General features: G+C 58.5%; 1 protein-coding gene across 1 annotated transcript in view; it reads right to left on the reverse strand.

Annotated features, from left to right (window-relative positions):
• Window positions 1-1,696: 1,696 nt before the first annotated feature.
• Window positions 1,697-23,122, reverse strand: part of LOC121275147 (telomerase protein component 1-like) — a gene marked incomplete at its 3' end in the record, with an annotated part of 29,897 nt that continues 8,471 nt past the window's right edge. Inside the window, exons 5-14 of the mRNA XM_041182566.1 lie at window positions 17,967-18,179; window positions 15,399-15,555; window positions 14,309-14,524; window positions 12,553-12,713; window positions 12,027-12,134; window positions 8,219-8,326; window positions 7,427-7,583; window positions 4,251-4,330; window positions 2,576-2,708; window positions 1,697-1,833 (exon numbers count right to left, since the gene is read on the reverse strand). Of these exons, the coding sequence (XP_041038500.1) occupies window positions 1,697-1,833; window positions 2,576-2,708; window positions 4,251-4,330; window positions 7,427-7,583; window positions 8,219-8,326; window positions 12,027-12,134; window positions 12,553-12,713; window positions 14,309-14,524; window positions 15,399-15,555; window positions 17,967-18,179 (1,470 nt within the window). The remainder of the gene's footprint in view (window positions 1,834-2,575; window positions 2,709-4,250; window positions 4,331-7,426; window positions 7,584-8,218; window positions 8,327-12,026; window positions 12,135-12,552; window positions 12,714-14,308; window positions 14,525-15,398; window positions 15,556-17,966; window positions 18,180-23,122) is intronic.

Here is a 23,122-nt window from a genome sequence, read left to right on the forward strand (position 1 = left end):
ATCCCACAGGGAACCATGAATTTTTTTTTAAATAGACTCCTGGGAAACATTTAAAGTTATGAAGAGAGGTTGGATAGACTTGGGTTGTTTTCATTGGGGCAGAGAAGACCGAGGGGTGACCTGATTGAGGTGTACAAGATTATGAGGGGCATGGACAGGGTGGATGGGGAGCTGCTGTTCCCCTTGGTTGAAGGGTCAGTCACGAGGGGGACACAAGTTCAAGGTGTGGGACAGGAGGTTTAGGGGGGATGTGAGGAAAAACCTTTTTACCCAGAGGGTGGTGAGGGTCTGGAATGCGCTGCCTGGCACGGTGGTGGAGGCGGGTTGCCTCACATCCTTTAAAAAGTACCTGGATGAGCACTTGGCACTTCATAACATTCAAGGCTATGGGCCAAGTGCTGGTAAATGGGATGAGGTAGGTAGGTCAGGTGTTTCTCAAGTGTTGGTGCAGACTCGATGGGCCGAAGGCCCTCTCCTGTGATGCGGCAGGGCCGGTAATTACAGCCCATCCCTACTTCCCGGGGGGGTGCTGAGCGGCACGATGCAGCAAAAGGGTCCCGCTCGAGGACTTCAGAAGGTGGGGAAGAGACCATCACTGTCCCGCGGGACTGGAGTCACATGGAGGTCCAGGCTGGGTAAGGACGTCCGGATTCCTCCCCCCCCCCCCCCCCCCCCCCCCCCCGATGGGATAATCGGAAACCAGGTTCGCCGGGATGATCCCAGGGGCTGCACTCGGGTGGAGAGGCTTGTGGGGGGGGGTGGGGGGGGTGTTGGTGGGGAGGGGAAACTTGAGGCTGCTCGTTTAGAACAGCACAGGAACCCTGCGGAGAGTCACTCACCTCCTGACTCCCCCACAAAGCCTGTCCACCATTGACAAGGCACAAGTCAGGAGGGTGATGGGACACTCCCCCCCACTTGCCTGGATGAGTGCGGCTCCCACAACACTCGAGAAGCTCGACACCGTCCAGGACAAAGCAGCCCCCACTCGATCGGCACCCCATCCACCAACATTCACTCCCCCCACCACCGACGCACAGCGGCAGCAGCGTGTGTACCATCTACAAGATGCACCGCAGCAACTCACCGAGGCTCCTTCGACAGCACCTTCCAAACCCACAACCTCTACCGTCTAGAAGGACGAGGGCAGCAGACGCACGGGGAACACCCCCACCTGGAAGTTCCCCCTCCGAGCCACTCATCATCCCAATTTGGAAATTTATCGGCCGTTCCTTCACTGTCGCCGGGTCTAAATCCTGGGAACTCCCTCCCTAACAGCACGGTGGGTGTACCTACACCACAGGGGCTGCAGCGGCTCAAGAAGGCGGCTCACCCACCACCACCTTCTCAAGGGGCAACTAAGGAGGGCCAATAAATGCTGGGCCCGGCCCAGTGATGCCCACTTCCCATGATCAAAACTTTTCTTTTAAAAAAAAAGAGGGGCTTTGACAGAAGTGGTTCAAAATCAGGAGGCAAGAAAAATTGGGTAAACGTGAGCTGCCACACAGCCAAAAAGGGTCCGTACCCTCCCAGTCGGTCTGAGAGACAGAACGTGCATGACAGGCTAAACCACAAATCCAGACTTATTGCAAACAATAATTTTACACTGAAGCGGAAACGGTTTGCCACCTTCACCACAAGACCAGGAGGCTAAGGCCGCCCAACATCATGCTTTCCCACATCAATCCGAGATTCTCACCTGGACAGTGTGCATGGTCACCCCGGAGCTCCACACCTTGACTTCTCCGCTTTGACTGCCGGACACCAGGAACGCTCCGGAGGGTGACCAGCAGAGGGCGGTGACTGCGCCTCGATGACACGCTGGATTTTTCACAACTAGATGGGACAGGTGGGAGAGAGGAGGAAGAGGAGTCAAGGACCAGCACAACAACTCATATTTAAACATCTTGAAAAATCCCAGGACGAACAGTTGGAGTGAGTTACAGGGTCTTGTACAATAGTGTGTCACATCACGCAGAAAGATTATATTGCCGAAGAGAGAGACGTGTTCCGGAAGCTTTCCATCTTGCGCTCATCAGGACAAATGCAAGAAAGCCAAATTTCAAAATGCTGCTTTGTCCTGAGTGTTGTGGGAGCCGCACTCGTCCAGGCAAGTGGGGGGGGTGTCCCATCGCACTCCTGACTTGTGCCGTGTAGATGGTGGACAGGCTTTGTGGGGGAGTCAGGAGGTGAGTGACTCTCCGCAGGATTCCCAGCCTCTGACCTGCTCTTGTAGCCGCAGTATTTATATGGCTGGTCCGGTTCAGTTTCTGGTCAATGGTCACCCCCAGGATGTTGATAGTGGGGGGGATTCAGTGATGGTAATGCCCATTGAATGACAAGAGGAGATGGTTGGATTCTCTCTTGTTGGAGATGGTCATTGCCTGGCACTTGTGTGGCATGAATGTTACTTGCCACTTGTCAGGCCGAAGCCTGATTGTTGTTGGAGTTCAAATGGAGTGAATATGAAGCTCTATCCGTCACTCTCTTCACAGCCACCACAACAACACAAGGCTTGGGCCCCCACTCCGTGGGGGTTTGGTGGGGAGGGGAGGGGGGGGTTGCGGGTCAGCCCTACCTTCGTGGTGAGGAATCTCCCACAGCCGCACAGTTCGGTCAGCGGCGACCGTCAGGAAGAAGGGGATGTCATCCCTCGCAGCAGCACCGGAGACAGGAGCGCTGTGACCCATCAGCGTCGCCACCTCGCCCGCCTGGAGGGACAGAGGCAAGGAATTAGTGCCAGGTCCATACGCCCACCCAGCACGGCTCTGAGTGGGAAAAGTGAAGGACCCCCCCCCCGCCACACCCAACATCAGAGACCCAGGTATAATCCTGAGGCCTCATAACGGGGTGTTGTGTGTGCATGCACGTGTGTGTGTGTGTGTGCACGTGTGCACGTGTGTGTGCATGTGTGTGTATGTGTGAACGTGTTTGTACGTGTGTGCATGTGTGTACATGTGAACATGTTTGTACGTGTGTGTACATGCAAACTTGTTTGTATGTGTGTGTGCATGTGTGCATGCATGTGTGTGCACGTGTGTGTGTGCACGTGTGCTAGTACATACGTGCAAGCGGGCGCATGTGCCTCTGCGCAAGCGTGTGCCTGTGTCTGCACACGCGTGTGTACGAGCCTACATGTGTGTGTTGTCTGTGTGAATGTGTGTACTTGTGCGTACATGTGCGTGTTTTTGTGTGTGCGTTTGAATGTTATTGTGTCTGTGTGTTTGGGGGCAGGTGTGTTTGTGGGAGTTTCTCATGAGTGTGCACACGGCTGAGAGAGTGCGAGTGTGGGCACTGGCAAGTGAGTGGGAGAGTCACGTGAGAGTCAGCATCAGCGTGAGCGTGAGAGGCAGTGTGAGCATTACGAGTGTGCACACGGGAGGGAACACGCACTTATGTTGAGAGTGAATGTGCAAGTGCGTGAGAGAGCGGGTGGGGAGAGTGACCCGGAATCAAAACAAAAAGCTGCCTTAAATTCAAAGATAAGGCAGGACTTTCCCTTGGGACATGCCAGAGAGTGAGAGAGCGAGAGAGATAGAGCATGAGTGAGTGAAATGTGTGAGCATGACAGCGAAAGCGCGCGAGGGAGAGCGAGTGTGAGAGACAGTGAGGGAGCAAGAGAGCGAGCAAGAGCCAGAATGTGAGTGGTTGACAGCGCATGAGTGAGAGCACAAGCGACAGACAGCATGCCTAAAAGGGAAGAAAGTGCGAGACAGGAGGAGAAAGAGAGTGAGAGCCAATGGGAGGGTGGGGGGGGGTGGGGTAGAGAGAGGGAGGGGGAGGGAGAGAGGGAGAGGGTGAGATGAGAGAGGGAGACAGAGAGCAGGAGACAGTGAGAGAAGGGGAGAGGGAGGAAGGGGAAAGAGAGTGAGAAAGGGGAGAGGGAGAGAGTGAGAAAGGGGAAAGAGAGTGAGAAAGGGGAGAGGGAGAGAGTGAGAAAAGGGAAAGAGTGAGAAAAGGGAAGAGAGAGATAAAGCGGAAACACAAGAGAGAGACAGAGGGAGGGGGAAGAGACGGAGAGAGAGAGGGGGAGAGACAGAGAGAGAGAGAGGGGGAGAGATGGAGAGAGAGGGGGAGAGATGGAGAGAGAGAGAGAGGGGGAGAGACGGAGAGAGAGAGAGAGGGGGAGAGACGGAGAGAGAGAGAGAGGGGGAGAGACGGAGAGAGAGAGAGAGGGGGAGAGACGGAGACAGAGATGGAGAGAGTGAAAATGACGGAGGCTGGGTTTGGAGAGTCTGGGTTTGGAGACTCACCAGGAGAGGATGCCAGAGCCGGGCGGTGCCATCATCACTCACAGTCACTGCTGTCAGGCAGCAGCTCAGCTCCTCGGCCTCTGTGTAGTGAAGGGACTGGGTCAGGAGGGACAGCATCTCGAGGGTTATCCCCACCTCCCTGCACCCCCGACCCCTTCACCCCCTCCCCTCCCCCCGACCCCTTCAACCCCTCCCCTCCCCCCCAACGACCCCTTCAACCCCTCCCCTCTCCCCCGACCCCTTCAACCCCTCCCCTCCCCCCCAACGACCCCTTCAACCCCTCCCCTCTCCCCCGACCCCTTCAACCCCTCCCCTCCCCCCCAACGACCCCTTCAACCCCTCCCCTCCCCCCCGACCCCTTCAACCCCTCCCCTCCCCACCGACCCCTTCAACCCCTCCCCTCCCCCCCAACGACCCCTTCAACACCTCCCCTCTCCCCGACCCCTTCAACCCCACCCCTCCCCCCCAACGACCCCTTCAACCCCTCCCCTCCCCCCCGACCCCTTCAACCCCTCCCCTCCCCACCGACCCCTTCAAACCCTCCCCTCCCCCCCAACGACCCCTTCAACCCCTCCCCTCTCCCCGACCCCTTCAACCCCTCCCCTCTCCCCCAACGACCCCTTCAACCCCTCCCCTCTCCCTGACCCCTTCAACCCCTCCCCTCCCTCCACCGACCCCTTCACCCCCTCCCCTCCCCCAATTCACCCCATCCCCTCCCCCATTACCCACCCCCCCCCCACCAACTCCTTCACTCCCCCCAACCCACCTCCCCCCCCAACCGACTCCTTCACCCCCTCCCCCCCCCCACCCCCGACTCCTTCACCCGCTCCCCTCCCTCCCTCCCGCTTCCGAGGGCACTGACCACCCACTGGGATCCAGGCAGACGTGGGCACAGGACGCCCTCCGGCACATCACCCAGGCAGCCCCGCTCTTGGCACACGACCCCACGGCAGCCGGAGTCGGTGGGAAATCCGACCAGACAGAGCGTCTCAGGCCAATCGTCTGAACCACCTCTGCCCTGGTCGTCTCCTCTCTCCACTTCAGGTCACGAACTCTTTCCTCCATTTTGATCCCTCTCTTAATCCAATTTTTGTTAATACCATTTTACAATTTCTTTCATTTTATTCTTTTATTTATTTGTTCATTTTTTAAATCCTTTTCTCCCCCAAACTCCCCCTCTCCCTCCACAGGGCCATCTGACACTTGTTTCTGTGTTTCCCTTTCACAGAGCACTGGCCCTTGTTCTGCTACTAACACCTTTTGTTATCTTACCTTTACGCCGCTATCAGCACCTTCTTTAGTCTTTAACATGACCATTGTCTGGTGTCCATGACATCTTTGTCAATCTCTCCTTTGCCCCCACCTACCCCTGACCTTTCATCATGCCCTACCTGCTCCACCCCCACTAAAACAGTACAAAATCCATCACATTTCTACTCCTCTTTCGCTCTGAAGAGGAGTCAGACGGACTCGAAGTGTTAACTCTGTTTCTCTCTCCACGGGTCCTGCCAGACCTGCTGAGTTTTTCCAGCATTTTCTGTTATTATCTCCGATTTCCAGCATCCGTGGTATTTTGCTTGCCAGGGTTCGGGATCCACAGCGGGAGGGAAAAGACTGAAGATTTCGGGGCTATTCTGGCACCACAGAGCGGACCTCGGGGAGATTCAGTGCAGAATTGGTCATTAGAAAGAATATTGATGGTGTAAACAGGGGGAAAAGAAATATGGTTCGCTCTTCCCTGGGGAGTCAGTGACGATGGGTCGTTCTGATCAAAGGTTCACATCGAGAGAAACTGCGGCTAATTCTTTGGCCGGATCGTTTGGGTTCTGGAAAGTTCTGCCATGGCGAGCAAACCGAGATGGAAATCATAGAGGCAGAACTGTCCAAACTATTCACAGAAAACAGGACCAAGATTTTAATCAGGATAAATGAAGGCAGTGGGATGAGTTTGGGATTGAGACAGGTCTATGGAGAGGGAGTGGGATTAGTTTGGGATTGATACAGGGCTATGGGGGCAGTGGGATTAGTTTGGGATTGATACAGGGCTATGGGGAGAGAGCGGGGCAGTGGGATTAGTTTGGGATTGATACAGGGCTATGGGGAAAGAGCGGGGCAGTGGGATTAGTTTGGGATTGATACAGGGCTATGGGGGGAGTGGGATTAGTTTGGGATTGATACAGGGCTATGGGGAGAGAGTGGGGCAGTGGGATTAGTTTGGGATTGATACAGGGCTATGGGGGCAGTGGGATTAGTTTGGGATTGATACAGGGCTAAGGGGAGAGAGCGGGGCAGTGGGATTAGTTTGGGATTGATACAGGGCTATGGGGAGAGAGCGGGGCAGGGGGATTAGATTGGTGTTGATACAGGGCTATGGGGAGAGAGCGGGGCAGGGGGTTTAGATTGGTGTTGATACAGGACTGCAGGAAATGGCAGACACCTCTAAGGTGGAGAGACAGTCATTTAGTGCTATATGTCACCGGACTAGTAATCCAGAGGTAAAAGCAAAATACTACAGCTGGTGGAAATCTGAAAGAAAATCCGGAAATGCTGGAAAAGCTCAGCCCCTGTGGAGAGAGAAACAGGGTAGACGTTTCGAGTCCCTATGACTCTTCAGCTTTGAAGAACGGTCACACGGACTCGAAATGTTAACTCTGTCTTTCCACAGATGCTGATAGACCTGCTGAGTGTTCCCAGCGTTTTTTGTTTCTCTTTCTCGTAATCCAGAGGCCCTGGGGTAATGCTCTGGGGGGGAGAGAGAGACGGGTTCAAATCCCACCAATGGCAGCCGATGGAATTTAAATGATTAAAATCTGGAATTATGAAGCCAGTTTCAGTCATGGGGACCACCTCATCAATTGTTGCAAAAAACCCCATCTGGTTCCCTAATGTCCCCTTTAGGGAAGGGAAATGGGACGTCGTTACCCAGTCTGGCCTACACGTGACTCCAGATCCACACCCCCTCCCCACATCCAGCTCCCCCCTCCCCCGACAGCGATGCAGTACACTCTTAACTTGCCCCCTCTGAAATGGCCGAGCGATCCCCGCTCAAGTCAAGGGGCAATTAGGGATAGGGCAACGAATGCCGGGGGTCCTCGCCAGTGACGCCCACGCCCCTGCGAGGGAACGAGGAAATAAAACGGCGGCGCTGCCGGTGAAGGACTTGCCACCTCTCTCACCGCACTCGGCCACCCCCGGGGCTGCCGCTGCTCCCTTGCTGAAGGCTGCGAGGTGATTGATGCGGTGGGGGTGGGCACGGATCATCGTGACAGCCGCTCCCGAATCCTTCCACACCATCAGGTCACCGTCCCCGCTGGCCGACAGCACCAGATCAGCCTGGCAGAGAGAGAGAGACAAAGGCGAGAGGTTAGTTCCCCCCTCACCACACCCAATCTGTCCCCTGCCCCTCCCCTCTGCACCGCTACCTACAGCCACAAAGGGCCAACTACCGCCAGCTCCCTGTGTTACTGACTGTATCTGTACTGATGTTAATCCAGCTCCCTCACACTGTCACTCAGTAACCCCTCTCCCCCCAGCACCCTGTGTTACTGACTGTATCTGTACTGATGTTAATCCAGCTCCCTCACACTGTCACTCAGTAACCCCTCTCCCCCCAGCACCCTGTGTTACTGACTGTATCTGTACTGATGTTAATCCAGCTCCCTCACACTGTCACTCAGTAACCCCTCTCCCCCCCAGCACCCTGTGTTACTGACTGTATCTGTACTGATGTTAATCCAGCTCCCTCACACTGTCACTCAGTAAACCCTCTCCCCCCAGCACCCTGTGTTACTGACTGTATCTGTACTGATGTTAATCCAGCTCCCTCACACTGTCACTCAGTAACCCCTCTCCCCCCCAGCACCGTGTTACTGACTGTATCTGTGCTGATGTTAATCCAACTCCCTCACACTGTCACTCAGTAACCTCTCACCCCTCTCACCCTAGCACTGTGTGTAACTGACACTCACCATGATACAGACACCACTGAGAGTAGCAGAGGGTCCCTTTAATTCCTGGATGCAATCCCCAGTGTTCGGATCCCACAGACGGACCATCCCGTCATTTGAGCAAGAGGCCTGTTGGCACGGAGACACAACAGCCAATCAGGATTAGAATATCAATGGGAATATTCCAAAGCAGGTACAACACAGAGTTAGATACAGAGTAAAGCCCCCTCTATACTGTCCCCATCAAACACTCCCAGGACAGGTACAGCACGGGGTTAGATACAGAGTAAAGCCCCCTCTATACTGTCCCCATCAAACACTCCCAGGACAGGTACAGCACGGGGTTAGATACAGAGTAAAGCCCCCTCTACACTGTCCCCATCAAACACTCCCAGGCCAGGTACAGCACAGAGTTAGATACAGAGTAAAGCTCCCTCTACACTGTCCCCATCAAACACTCCCAGGACAGGTACAGCACGGGGTTAGATACACAGTAAAGCCCCCTCCACTCTGACCCCATCAAACACTCCCAGGACAGGTTCCGAATTCCAGATCTCAAAGCCTCGGGAACCAAACCAAAGGACAACATTAGCACAAAGTTTAAAATCATGGATGCACTTGTGCCCAGAACTGGAGGCACTACAGAGAATGGGAGGGTTGTACGGGCTGGAGTAACATTCGTGCCACACAAGTGTCAGGCAATGTCCATCTCCAACAAGAGAGAATCTAACTATCACTCCTTGGTGTTCAATGGGCATTACCATCACTGAATCCCCCACTATCAACATCCTGGGGGTTACCATTGACCAGAAACTGAACCGGACCAGCCATATAAATACTGCAGCTACAAGAGCAGGTCAGAGGCTGGGAATCCTGCGGAGAGCCACTCACCTCCTGACTCCCCCCAAAACCTGTCCACCATCTACAAAACACAAGTCAGGAGTGTGATGGGACACTCCCCCCACTTGCCTGGACGAGTGCGGCTCCCACAACACTCGAGAAGTTCAACATTGTCCAGGACAAAGCAGCCCCCGCTCGATTGGCACCCCAACCACCACTATTCACTCCCCCCACCACCGACACACAGTGGCAGCAGTGTGTGTACCATCTACAAGATGCACTGCAGCAACTCACCGAGGCTCCTTCGACAGCACCTTTCAAAGGCACGACCGCTACCGTCTAGAAGGACGAGGGCAGCAGACGCACGGGGAACACCCCCACCTGGAAGTTCCCCTCCGAGCCGCAATCGCCATCCCGACTTGGAAATATATCGGCCGTTCCTTCACTGTCCCTCCCTAACAGCACGTTGGGTGTACATACGCCACACCAACTGCAGCGGCTCACTTACCGCCATCTTTTCATGGGGCATTTAGGGATAGGCAATAAATGCTGGCCCAACCAGAGACACCAACATCCCATGAATGAATGTAAATAAAGGAGGTTACAGAGTTAGAGGGGATGAGGGAGGCTGGAGATGGTCACAGAGAAAGGTAGGATTATAGGGGCTGGGGGAGGTTGCAGGGATGGGGAGGGTTGCAGGGATTAGAGAAGTTACAGAGATAGGGAGGGTTATAGGGTTGCAGGAGACTAGACAGAGCGGGCTGGGCTGTGGGGGCTGGAGGGGGTTATAGACAGAGGGAGGGGAGTGGGGGCTGGAGGGGGTTATAGACAGAGGGAGGGCAGTGGGGGCTGGAGGGGGTTATAGACAGAGGGAGGGGAGTGGGGGCAGAGGGGGTTATAGACAGAGGGAGGGCTGGAGGGGGTTATAGACAGAGGGAGGGGAGTGGGGGCGGAGGCGGTTATAGACAGAGGGAGGGCTGGAGGGGGTTATAGACAGAGGGAGGGCTGGAGGGGGTTATAGACAGAGGGAGGGCAGTGGGGGCTGGAGGGGGTTATAGACAGAGGGAGGGGAGTGGGGGCAGAGGGGGTTATAGACAGAGGGAGGGCTGGAGGGGGTTATAGACAGAGGGAGGGGAGTGGGGGCGAAGGGGGTTATAGACAGAGGGAGGGCTGGAGGGGGTTATAGACAGAGGGAGGGCTGGAGGGGGTTATAGACAGAGGGAGGGGCTGGAGGGGGTTATAGACAGAGGGAGGGCTGGAGGGGGTTATAGACAGAGGGAGGGCTGGAGGGGGTTATAGACAGAGGGAGTGCTGGAGGGGGTTATAGACAGAGGGAGGGCTGGAGGGGGTTATAGACAGAGGGAGGGCTGGAGGGGGTTATAGACAGAGGGAGGGCTGAGGGGGTTATAGACAGAGGGAGGGCTGAGGGGGTTATAGACAGAGGGAGGGGAGTGGGGGATGGAGGGGGTTTTAGACAGAGGGAGGGGAGTGGGGACTGGAGGGGGTTATAGACAGAGGGAGGGGAGAGGGGGCTGGAGGGGGTTTTAGACAGAGGGAGGGGAATGGGGGCTGGAGGGGGTTTTTGACAGAGGGAGGGGGGGTGGGGGCTGGAGGGGGTTATAGACAGAGGGAGGGGAGTGAGGGCTGGAGGGGGTTATAGACAGAGGGAGGGGGGTGGGGGCTGGAGGGGGTTATAGACAGAGGGAGGGGGGTGGGGGGCTGGAGGGGGTTATAGACAGAGGGAGGGCTGGAGGGGGTTATAGACAGAGGGAGGGGGGTGGGGGCTGGAGGGGGTTATAGACAGAGGGAGGGCTGGAGGGGGTTATAGACAGAGGGAGGGCTGGAGGGGGTTATAGACAGAGGGAGGGGAGTGGGGGCTGGAGGGGGGTATAGACAGAGGGAGGGGAGTGGGGGCAGAGGGGGTTATAGACAGAGGGAGGGCTGGAGGGGGTTATAGACAGAGGGAGGGGAGTGGGGGCGGAGGCGGTTATAGACAGAGGGAGGGCTGGAGGGGGTTATAGACAGAGGGAGGGCTGGAGGGGGTTATAGACAGAGGGAGGGCAGTGGGGGCTGGAGGGGGTTATAGACAGAGGGAGGGGAGTGGGGGCAGAGGGGGTTATAGACAGAGGGAGGGCTGGAGGGGGTTATAGACAGAGGGAGGGGAGTGGGGGCGAAGGGGGTTATAGACAGAGGGAGGGCTGGAGGGGGTTATAGACAGAGGGAGGGCTGGAGGGGGTTATAGACAGAGGGAGGGCTGGAGGGGGTTATAGACAGAGGGAGGGCTGGAGGGGGTTATAGACAGAGGGAGGGCTGGAGGGGGTTATAGACAGAGGGAGTGCTGGAGGGGGTTATAGACAGAGGGAGGGCTGGAGGGGGTTATAGACAGAGGGAGGGCTGGAGGGGGTTATAGACAGAGGGAGGGCTGAGGGGGTTATAGACAGAGGGAGGGCTGAGGGGGTTATAGACAGAGGGAGGGGAGTGGGGGATGGAGGGGGTTTTAGACAGAGGGAGGGGAGTGGGGACTGGAGGGGGTTATAGACAGAGGGAGGGGAGAGGGGGCTGGAGGGGGTTTTAGACAGAGGGAGGGGAATGGGGGCTGGAGGGGGTTTTGACAGAGGGAGGGGGGTGGGGGCTGGAGGGGGTTATAGACAGAGGGAGGGGAGTGAGGGCTGGAGGGGGTTATAGACAGAGGGAGGGGGGTGGGGGCTGGAGGGGGTTATAGACAGAAGGAGGGGGGTGGGGGCTGGAGGGGGTTATAGACAGAGGGAGGGCTGGAGGGGGTTATAGACAGAGGGAGGGGGGTGGGGGCTGGAGGGGGTTATAGACAGAGGGAGGGCTGGAGGGGGTTATAGACAGAGGGAGGGCTGGAGGGGGTTATAGACAGAGGGAGGGGAGTGGGGGCTGGAGGGGGTTATAGACAGAGGGAGGGGAGAGGGGTTATAGACAGAGGGAGGGGAGTGGGGGCTGGGGGAGATTACAACAGACTCACCACATGTCGAGAGGCCCAGGCACAACCTGTGATCCAGTCCCGATGACAGGAGGGGAGCGAGTGGGAGACGTGTCCCGGGAGATGCACCAGGTCCCAGAACAGGAGGCTCTGTGGATGCAAACAGTGTGTGTGTGAAACTCCGACACTGGCCGGATCCGCATCCCTTTCCCAGCCGGGGTCATCGGGAGCGGGACGTCCTCCGACACCGCCGCCCCCCCACCCTCCCCCTCACCGCGTGACTGCCTCGCGTGCACGGTCCCGGACTGTGGAAGCGAGCTGCCGGGCTATTCGACAACAAGAGGCAGAACCCCCTTCCCATCTGATTCAACCCCACCCTCCCCACTTCTCCCGGGCGGCACCAGACAGCAGTAAGAAGGAGGTAGCCAGGAGGTGGCGAGTGGTCTGGTCTCGCGGCCGGTTCGAGCCCAGCCTACTCAGCAGTCCCGCCAACACCCGCACCCCGCCCCAACACCAAACCTCCCCTACAACATCCCCCCCCCACCCTCCACCCCCCCAGCTCACTCACCTTGTCCTTGCTGCCGCTGACAAGCCGCAGCCCGTCGGGGCTGAAGGAGCAGCAGGTGACCGAGTCCGAGTGACCCCTCAGCACGCTGGCCGGGGACACCTCTGCGCGGCCCTCTCGGTCGATCAGCTCGGCCAGCGTCCACAGCAGGACGGTGAAATCGTCTGGGGAATGAGACAGAGGAGACAGTCGGAGCGGGCAACGCAGGACAGAGGCCTGGCTGGGAAGAGAGAGACGTGTTGCCAGTGCTTTTCGGTCCCGCACTCAACAGGACAAACACAAGAGTGCCAAATTTCAAAGGACCACAACAATTTATACTGCAGGGGAAAAGGGTGCTGACTGGTTGGCAAGTCAACTCTGATTGCTTTCTCTATGTCAACACCTCAGCCAATCGGCAACTACAGGCTCCTCGGTATTTCAAAAAAAAGGTGCAAGGTTGGAGCAGGTTTAAGCAAGCCGTCCAACGCTGCTACCTTGCAGCGGTGATGCGAGTGGGATTTTCCCTTAACAGGAAGCTGCCATCAGTCGAAAAAGATAGCCTGCCCACCACACAACTGAGCAACGCCGCGTGTGAATGCCAGTGCCGCGTGGTGCCAGGTACGTCAGGTCATACGCTCCCGTGATTGGCTGATCGAATCAAGCAGATGTTCCTGTTTGTGACAGGCAGAGTACAGACTGTACTCGACCAGCCTGCGCTTGTAAAACACAAAACAAAACATCGACTGTTCGATGTGATACTGTAAGTGGACAGCACTCGCTGATCAATCCTGAGTGCGCTAATAGCTACACTAACAACCAATTTAAGATAATCAGTCGAGCTCGTAATGTGGCTTATTTATACCTGCCATAAGCTACATACATTCACACGTGGGGATCCATTCTTTTCAAACAAAAATAATATGTTCAAGCCTCGCGCCATTTTTTTTTAAATTACCCAGAAGCAAGGGTAGCGCCTAGTTCCCCATTGCTTTCACCATGGCAATGCCTTGGCCAGAGTCAACATGACAAACAAACAGCACACCCACCCCCACCCCCCCTACCGCCAAACAGTATAAATGGTGATTATTTGAAATTTGACATTCCTGCATTTGTCCTGATGAGTGCAGGGTGAAAAGCTTCCGCAACACACCTCTCTGTCCCAGCAACATTCAAGGTCAGAGGGATCAGGGAACAGGAGAAAGGGGGAATCGGGGGCCGACAGACAGAGGGAACAGGAGGGGTAAAATCAGAGGGTTAACAAGAGGCAATTGTGCACGGGTCCTAGGGATTTGGTTTAAAATTATTCTTTCATGAGACGTCGGCCAGCGTTTGTTGCCCCCATCCCTAATTGTCCCTTGGACTGAGTGCCTCGCTCGGCCATTTCAGAGGGGGGCTGTTAAGTGTTAACCACATCGCTGTGGGGGGGGGGGGGTGTGGGGAGTCTGGAGTCACGTGTAGGCCAGACCGGGGTAAGGACGACAGAATTCCCTTACCTAAAGGGGGACATTAGTGAACCAGATGGGCTTTTTTTTAAACAAGAATCGATGACAGTCCCCATGACTGAAACTGGCTTCGTAATTCCAGATTTTATTAATTGAATTTAAATTCCACCGGCTGCCGTGGGTGGGATTTGAACGCGTGTCTCCCCCGCCCAGAGTGTTCGCCCGGGGCCTATGGGTTACTAGTCCAGCGACATCAGCACTATGCTGCCGCCTGCACTTGTGCAGTGTCCGGGTGAGAGAGGGGATGGTAGAGAAACATAAAACGCATTCACCATTACCTGAAGCTGAGGCCAGGAATTGTTCCGAGCGAGACAGGGACACCGGGGGTCTCGTGTGCCCCCGGCAGTGACACACGCAGCTCGCCTTGGAGTCCTGTAGGCGCCACACGCGCAGGACGTTATCATCCGAGCCCGATGCCAGGAACTCCTCGCCGTGCAACCACTGCAGGCATCGCACAGGCACCCGCGGGACCTCGCACTCTGCAGCCAGGGCTCCTGGGGTGACAGAGGGGAAACAGTGAGAACTGGTCAGCGAGAGAGAGGGGGCCAGGCCCTATGAGCCAGAGAGAGCAGCTCCCCTTCTGGAGAGGAACATCAACACTGCCCTCCGAACGTATCCGTGTCCTTCAATGGCATCCATTATCCGGCCATATCCCCGTATCCCTCAATCCCGCCTCCTCCCCGTGTCCCTCAATCCCGCCTCCTCCCCATGTCCCTCAATCCCGCCTCCTCCCTCAATCCTACCGGCTCCCTCAATCCCACCGGCTCCCTCAATCCCACCTTCTCCCTCAACCCCACCGTCTCCCCGTGTCCCTCAATCCCACCGTCTCCCCGTATCCCTCAATCCCACCGTCTCCCCGTATCCCTCAATCCCACCGTCTCCCCGTATCCCTCAATCCCACCTTCTCCCCGTATCCCTCAATCCCACCTTCTCCCTGTATCCCTCAATCCCATCTCCCCGTATCCCTCAATCCCACCTTCTCCCCGTATCCCTCAATCCCACCGTCTCCCCGTATCCCTCAATCCCACCGTCTCCCCGTATCCCTCAATCCCACCGTCTCCCCGTATCCCTCAATCCCACCGTCTCCCCGTATCCCTCAATCCCACCTTCTCCCCGTAACCCTCAATCCCACCAGCTCCCCGTATCCCTCAATCCCACCGTCTCCCCGTATCCCTCAATCCCACCTCCTCCCCGTATCCCCCAATCCCACCATCTCCCTCAATCCCACTAGCCTTCCCGACATCCCCTCCAAGCCTGCCCTCCTCGCCTCCGCCTGGGCGCGACCTCAAGGTTCCCCGAGGGTGAAAGGTCTGGGCCTGACCCCCCCCCCCCCCCCCCCACCACAACCCCCGCCACGTCAGACCGTACCTGTTTCGAGGTGGAAGATCTTCAGCTGGCTGCTGTGGTAGCCGACGGCCATCAGCCCCCCGCTCTCGCTGACAGACGCGCACAGGGCAGGGGAGGGGTCCTCCTCGGTGCCGAACTGACCACGGGCCTGTCCCAGGGTCCCGGACCAGATCCGAACCTGCAGAGACACATTGTCACCTTGCTCACTTGTAATGGTGCAATCGTGTCTCAGAGCATGCCGGCGAGGCTTAGTGTTTTGTGTGGCTTAACCAGTCTGCTTCACGTTTTACTTTGTCACTGTCAGCCTACCTAGTTACTAAAGAAATAGTGCACGTTTGAAAAAGGGTCAATCATCATTTGAAAGACATCTTTGGAATAACTGAGACAGAGCGTATAACAGGCTTGGATGATTTCTGTAAATGGCCAAAGGAATTCAGAGGGAACACGTGAATCGAATCCAATGACATTCCTATTTTTTAAAAAAATATTTTACGTCTACAGAAAAAAAAAAATCGCTAGTTTGGCGCTTTTGTCAAAGCTTCCCAAACTCCTGTCCCCTCCCCCACCCCACCTGTCCCTCATCCTGTCCCGGATGTCCACCCACATCCCCCTTTTCCACCTCCCAATGGCTCCCAAACAGGGCACGCTGGACGGTGCTCACAGTGCAGCGCATTGGCTGACCTATAGCGAACCTGCTCTGCCAGCGCTTCACCACCACCCCCCCACCTTTTCCAAAATGCTTCTGTGGGCTCAGCCCACACCCCACCCAGCAAACACCTCCCAACTTAAGGTTGGGGATGCAGGCAGTGGTGTAGTCGGGTATTGTCACTGGACTGGTGATCCAGAGACCCAGGGCAGTCGGGTATTGTCACTGGACTGGTGATCCAGAGACCCAGGGCAGTCGGGTATTGTCACTGGACTGGCGATCCAGAGACCCAGGGCAGTCGGGTATTGTCACTGGACTGGAGATCCAGAGACCCAGGGCAGTAGGGTATTGTCACTGGACTGGCGATCCAGAGACCCAGGGCAGTAGGGTATTGTCACTGGACTGGCGATCCAGAGACCCAGGGCAGTCGGGTATTATCACTGGACTGGAGATCCAGAGACCCAGGGCAGTCGGGTATTGTCACTGGACTGGAGATCCAGAGACCCAGGGCAGTAGGGTATTGTCACTGGACTGGCGATCCAGAGACCCAGGGCAGTCGGGTATTGTCACTGGACTGGCGATCCAGAGACCCAGGGCAGTAGGGTATTGTCACTGGACTGGTGATCCAGAGACCCAGGGCAGTAGGGTATTGTCACTGGACTGGCGATCCAGAGACCCAGGGCAGTAGGGTATTGTCACTGGACTGGCGATCCAGAGACCCAGGGCAGTCGGGTATTGTCACTGGACTGGAGATCCAGAGACCCAGGGCAGTCGGGTATTGTCACTGGACTGGAGATCCAGAGACCCAGGGCAGTAGGGTATTGTCACTGGACTGGCGATCCAGAGACCCAGGGCAGTAGGGTATTGTCACTGGACTGGCGATCCAGAGACCCAGGGCAGTAGGGTATTGTCACTGGACTGGTGATCCAGAGACCCAGGGCAGTAGGGTATTGTCACTGGACTGGTGATCCAGAGACCCAGAGCAATGCTTTGGGGGCCCGGGTTCCAGTCCCACCACACGGAATTTAAATTCAATTAAAGATCCAGTGATGATCCACGAAACCCTCGCCACCTGTTATTAAAAATCCCGCCTGCTTCCCCTCTAGGGGAGGGGGAAATCTGCCATCCTGACCCTGTCTGACCTACACGTGACTCCAGACACACAGCGAAGTGGTTGGCTGAACGAGGGGTCATTGGCGGTGGGCAATAAATGCTGGGCCTAGCCAGCAAGGTCCACATCCCGTGAACCAATAATATATAAAATATAATATATAAAAGAAAACCCTGCCCCCCCACCCCGCCGGCCTCTGGGATCTCCACGCTCCCCCAATTCCGGTCTCTGCAGCCCACACCCACCCCCCGCACTGATTTTAATCGCTCCGCCATGGGTGGCCGTTCCTTCAGCTGCCTCGCTCTCTGTCTCTCTTGCTCCGTCTGTCCGTCTCTCTCTCTCTGTCTGTGTCTACGTCTGTGTCTCTCTGTCTGTGTCTGCGTCTCTCTCTCTCTGTCTGTGTCTGCGTCTCTCTCTCTCTGTGTCTGCGTCTCTCTCTCTCTGTCTCTCTCTCTCTGTCTGTGTCTGTGTCTCTCTCTGTCTGTGTCTGCGTCTGTGTCTCTCTGTCTGTGTCTGCGTCTCTCTCTCTCTGTCTGTGTCTGCATCTCTCTCTCTGTGTCTGCGTCTCTCTCTCTCTGTCCCTCTCTCTGTCTGTGTCTGCGTCTCTCTCTCTCTGTGTCTGCGTCTCTCTCTCTCTGTCTCTCTCTCTGTCTGTGTCTGTCTGTCTGTCTGTCTCTCTCTCTCTGTCTGTCTGTCTGCCTGTCTGTGTCTGCCTGTCTGTGTCTGCCTGTCTGTGTCTGCCTGTCTGTGTCTGTCTCTCTCTGTCTGTCTCTCTCTGTCTGTCTCTCTCTGTCTGTCTCTCTCTGTCTGTCTCTCTATGTAACTCTCATACCTGGTGATCTTCCCCGGTGGTGAGCAGGTACCTCCCGCCGGCGATGTATTGCAGCCCGGTGACAGGACCCCGGTGGGCCTGGTAACCTCCGGCCGCCGATCCTGATGGGGCCGACCAGAGGCGGACGTCTCCCAGCAGCGAGGCCGAGGCGAGATAATCTCCAGACGGGGCGTAAGCGACAGCTCGCACAGAGGCTGGGTGTCCCTGCAGGACCTGTGGAGGGGGGGGGAGGTAAACAGCGAGAAGGTGTTTGATATGAAGAGGGTGGTTCTGGGCCCTCCCCCAGCCGCCTCCGCCTCCTCCTCTCCCCTCCCCGACCTGGGGTATGGGACCCACGGAAGAACACTCACCAGAACAAGGAGCAGGACGAGGCCATTCAGCCCCTCGAGCCTGCTCCCTCCCCCATTCGATAAGATCGTGGCTGATCGGATTGTGGCCTCGACTCCACTTCCCTGCCTGTCCCTCTCCCTCCCTCCCCTCCCCTCCCTCCCCTCCCCTCCTCTCCTCTCCCTCCCTCCCCTCCGCGACCTCTCCCTCCCACTCCCCTCCCTCCCCTCCCTCCCTCCCTCTCCCTCCCCTCCGCTCCCTCTCCCTCCCACTCCCATCCCTCCCTCCCCTCCGCTCCCTCTCCCTTCCTCTCCCCTCCCTCCCCTCCGCTCCCTCCCTCCCCTCCGCTCCCCTCCCTCCCTCCCACTCCCATCCCTCCCTCCCCTCCGCTCCCTCTCCCTCCCACTCCCCTCCCTCCCCTCCCCTCCGCTCCCTCCCTCCCCTCCGCTCCCCCTCCCTCCCTCCCCTCCGCTCCCTCCCTCCCCTCCGCTCCCCTCCCTCCCCTCCGCTCCCCTCCCTCCCTCCCCTCCGCTCCCTCTCCCTTCCTCTCCCCTCCCTCCCCTCCCCTCCCTCCCTCCCCTCCGCTCCCTCTCCCTTCCTCTCCCCTCCCTCCCCTCCGCTCCCTCCCTCCCCTCCGCTCCCTCTCCCTTCCTCTCCCCTCCCTCCCCTCCGCTCCCTCTCCCTCCCTCCCCTCCACTCCCTCTCCCTCCCTCCCCTCCGCTCCCTCTCCCTCCCTCCCCTCCACTCCTTCTCCCTCCCTCCCCTCCCACCCTCTCCTCCGCTCTCCCTCCCTCCCCTCTGCTCCCTTTCCCTCCCTCCCTCCCCTCCCTCTCCCTCACTCCCCTCCACTCCCTCTCCCTCCCCTCCGCTCCCTCTCCCTCCCTCCCCTCCACTCCTTCTCCCTCCCTCCCCTCCGCTCCCTCTCCCTCCACTCCCTCTCCCTCCCTCCCCTCCACTCCCTCCCCTCCGCTCCCTTCCCCCTCCCTCAAATCCCTCCCTCCCCTCCGCTCCCTCTCCCTCTCCTCCCCTCGCTCCTCCCATAACCCTCGAATCCCCTCGTCGATCAAAGCTCTTTCTAACTCGGCCTCGGATATATTCAGTGACCCGGCCTCCGCCGCTCTCTGGGGTGGGGGGAGTGAATCCCACAGACTGACCCCGACCCCTAAGAGAAGAAATTCCTCCTCGTCTCCCTCTTCAATGGGAGACCCCCTCCCCCAACTTATTTTTAAACTGTGCCCCTCCCCCCCCCTTCGTTCTAGATTCCCCCCCCCCTCACCACGAGGGGGGAAACATCCTCTCCGCATCCACCCTGTCAAACCCCCTCTCCCCACCCCTCAGGATCTTATCTGTTTCAACAGGATCACCTCTCAGCAATTCCTCCAGGAATTGGAGGGCGGGAGACAGGAGGGGACCCGGAGTGGAGGGAAAATCTGAATCACCCGGCCCCACCTGCAAAACAACCACCCCCTACCCCCAAATCCCAAGTACTCACCCCCCTCCCCTCCCCCAACCCCTGGTCCTCACCCCCTACCCCCCAATCCCTGCTCCTCACCCCCTACCCCCCAATCCCTGGTACTCACCCCTACCCCCCCATCCTGGTACTCACCCCTACCCCCCAATCCTGCTCCTCACCCCCTACCCCCCAATCCCTGCTCCTCACCCCCTACCCCTCAATCCCTGCTCCTCACCCCCTACCCCCCAATCCCTGCTCCTCACCCCCTACCCCCCAATCCCTGCTACTCACCCCCTACCCCCCAATCCCTGCTCCTCACCCCCTACCCCCCAATCCCTGCTCCTCACCCCCTACCCCCCAATCCCTGCTCCTCACCCCCTACCCCCCAATCCCTGGTACTCACCTCCTACCCCCCAATCCCTGCTCCTCACCCCCTACCCCCCAATCCCTGCTCCTCACCCCCTACCCCCCAATCCCTGCTCCTCACCCCTACCCCCCAATCCCTGCTCCTCACCCCCTACCCCCCAATCCCTGCTCCTCACCCCCTACCCCCCAATCCCTGCTCCTCACCCCCTACCCCCAAATCCCAAGTACTCACCCCCCTCCCCTCCCCCAACCCCTGGTCCTCACCCCCGTATCCCCCAATCCCTGCTCCTCACCCCCTACCCCCCAATCCCTGCTCCTCACCCCCTACCCCCCAATCCCTGCTCCTCACCCCCTACCCCCCAATCCCTGCTCCTCACCCCCTACCCCCCAATCCCTGCTCCTCACCCCCTACCCCCCCAATCCCTGCTCCTCACCCCCTACCCCCCAATCCCTGCTCCTCACCCCCTACCCCCAATCCCTGCTCCTCACCCCCTACCCCCCAATCCCTGCTCCTCACCCCCTACCCCCCAATCCCTGGTACTCACCTCCTACCCCCCAATCCCTGCTCCTCACCCCCTACCCCTCAATCCCTGCTCCTCACCCCCTACCCCCCAATCCCTGCTCCTCACCCCCTACCACTCAATCCCTGGTACTCACCCCCTGCACCCCAATCCCTGGTACTCACCTCCTACCCCCCAATCCCTGGTACTCACCCCCTGCCCCCCAATCCCTGCTCCTCACCCCCTACCCCCCAATCCCTGCTCCTCACCCCCTACCCCCCAACCCCTGGTCCTCACCCCGTATCCCTCAATCCCTGCTCCTCACCCCCTACCCCTCAATCCCTGGTACTCACCCCCTGCACCCCAATCCCTGGTACTCACCCCCTGCACCCCCCCCCCCCCAATCCCTGGTACTCACCCCCTACCCCCCAATCCCTGCTCCTCACCCCCTACCCCTCAATCCCTGGTACTCACCCCCTGCCCCCCAATCCCTGGTACTCACCCCGTATCCCCCAATCCCTGGTACTCACGCCCTGCACCCCGCCCTCCAATCCCTGCTCCTCACCCCCTACCCCCCAATCCCTGGTACTCACCCCGTATCCCCCAATCCCTGGTACTCACCCCCTACCCCCCAATCCCTGGTACTCACCCCGTATCCCCCAATCCCTGGTACTCACCCCCTGCACCCCCCCCCCCAATCCCTGGTTCTCACCCCCTATCCCGAAATCCCTGCTCCTCACCCCCTACCCCCCAATCCCTGGTACTCACCCCCTACCCCCCAATCCCTGCTCCTCACCCCCTACCCCCCCAATCCCTGGTACTCACCCCCTACCCCCAATCCCTGCTCCTCACCCCCTACCCCCCAATCCCTGCTCCTCACCCCCCCCCCCCCAATCCCTGGTACTCACCCCCTACCCCCCAATCCCTGCTCCTCACCCCCTACCCCCCAATCCCTGGTACTCACCCCCTACCCCCCAATCCCTGCTCCTCACCCCCTACCCCCCAATCCCTGCTCCTCACCCCCTACCCCCCAATGCCTGGTACTCACCCCCTACCCCTCAATCCCTGGTACTCACCTCCTACACCCCCCCCCCCAATCCCTGGTACTCACTCCCTATCCCCCAATCCCTGCTCCTCACCCCCTACCCCCCAATCCCTGCTACTCACCCCCTACCCCCCAATCCCTGCTCGTCACCCCCTACCCCCCAATCCCTGCTCTCACCCCCTACCCCCCAATCCCTGGTACTCACCCCCTGCCCCCCCCAAACCCTGCTACTCACCCCCTCGCCCCCAATCCCTGGTACTCACCCCCTACCCCCCAATCCCTGATACTCACCCCCTGCCCCCCCCAAACCCTGGTACTCACCCCCTCCCCGCCCCCCAATCCCTGGTACTCACCCCCTACCCCCCCAAACCCTGGTACTCACCCCTTCCCCGCACCCCAATCCCTGGTACTCACCCCCTGACCCCAATCCCTGGTACTCACCCCCTGACCCCAATCCCTGGTACTCACCCCCTGCCCCCCAATCCCTGGTACTCACCCCCTGCCCCCCAATCCCTGGTACTCACCCCCTGCCCCCCAATCCCTGGTACTCACTCCCTGCCCCCCAATCCCTGGTACTCACCCTCTACCCCCCAATCCCTGGTACTCACCCCATCCCTTCCCCCCAATCCCTGGTACTCACCCCCTGACCCCCAATCCCTGGTACTCACCCCCTGACCCCCAATCCCTGGTACTCACCCCCTGACCCCCAATCCCTGGTACTCACCCCCTCCCCACCCCCCAATCCCTGGTACTCACCCCCTACCCCCCAATTCCTGGTAATCACCCCCTGCCCCCCTAATCCCTGGTACTCACCCCCTGACACCCTCAATCCCTGGTTTTCACCCACTACCCCCCAATCCCTGCTCCTCACCCCCTACCCCCCAATCCCTGCTCCTCACCCCCTACCCCCCAATCCCTGCTTCTCACCCCCTACCCCCCAATGCCTGCTCCTCACCCCCTACCCCCCAATCCCTGCTCCTCACCCCCTACCCCCCAATCCCTGCTCCTCACCCCCTACCCCCCAATCCCTGCTCCTTACCCCCTACCCCCAATGCCTGCTCCTCACCCCCTACCCCCCAATCCCTGCTCCTCACCCCCTACGCCACAATCCCTTGCACTCACCCCCTGCCCCCCGGCCCTGGTAGTCACCCCTTCTCCCACCCCAATCCCTGGTACTCAACCTCTCCCACCACCGCCCCCTCAATTACTGGTACTTAACCCCTACAGAACCGCCCAACCATTGGCACTCACACCCTACAGATGCCCCACCTCCCCCAATCGCTGGTACTCACCCCCTTCCCCCCTCCCCCCAATCGCTGGTACTCACCCCCTTCCCCCACCCCAATCGCTGGTACTCACCCCCTTCCCCCCAATCGCTGGTACTCACGCCCACATGCCCCACCGCAACCCCAGTCGCTGGTAACTCCCACTTCCTCCATTCCCCCTTCTCCCCCTCAAATTGCTA

Source organism: Carcharodon carcharias, unplaced genomic scaffold (assembly GCF_017639515.1).
Source record: "Carcharodon carcharias isolate sCarCar2 unplaced genomic scaffold, sCarCar2.pri scaffold_1090_ctg1, whole genome shotgun sequence".
Classification (NCBI taxonomy): Eukaryota; Metazoa; Chordata; class Chondrichthyes; order Lamniformes; family Lamnidae; genus Carcharodon; species Carcharodon carcharias.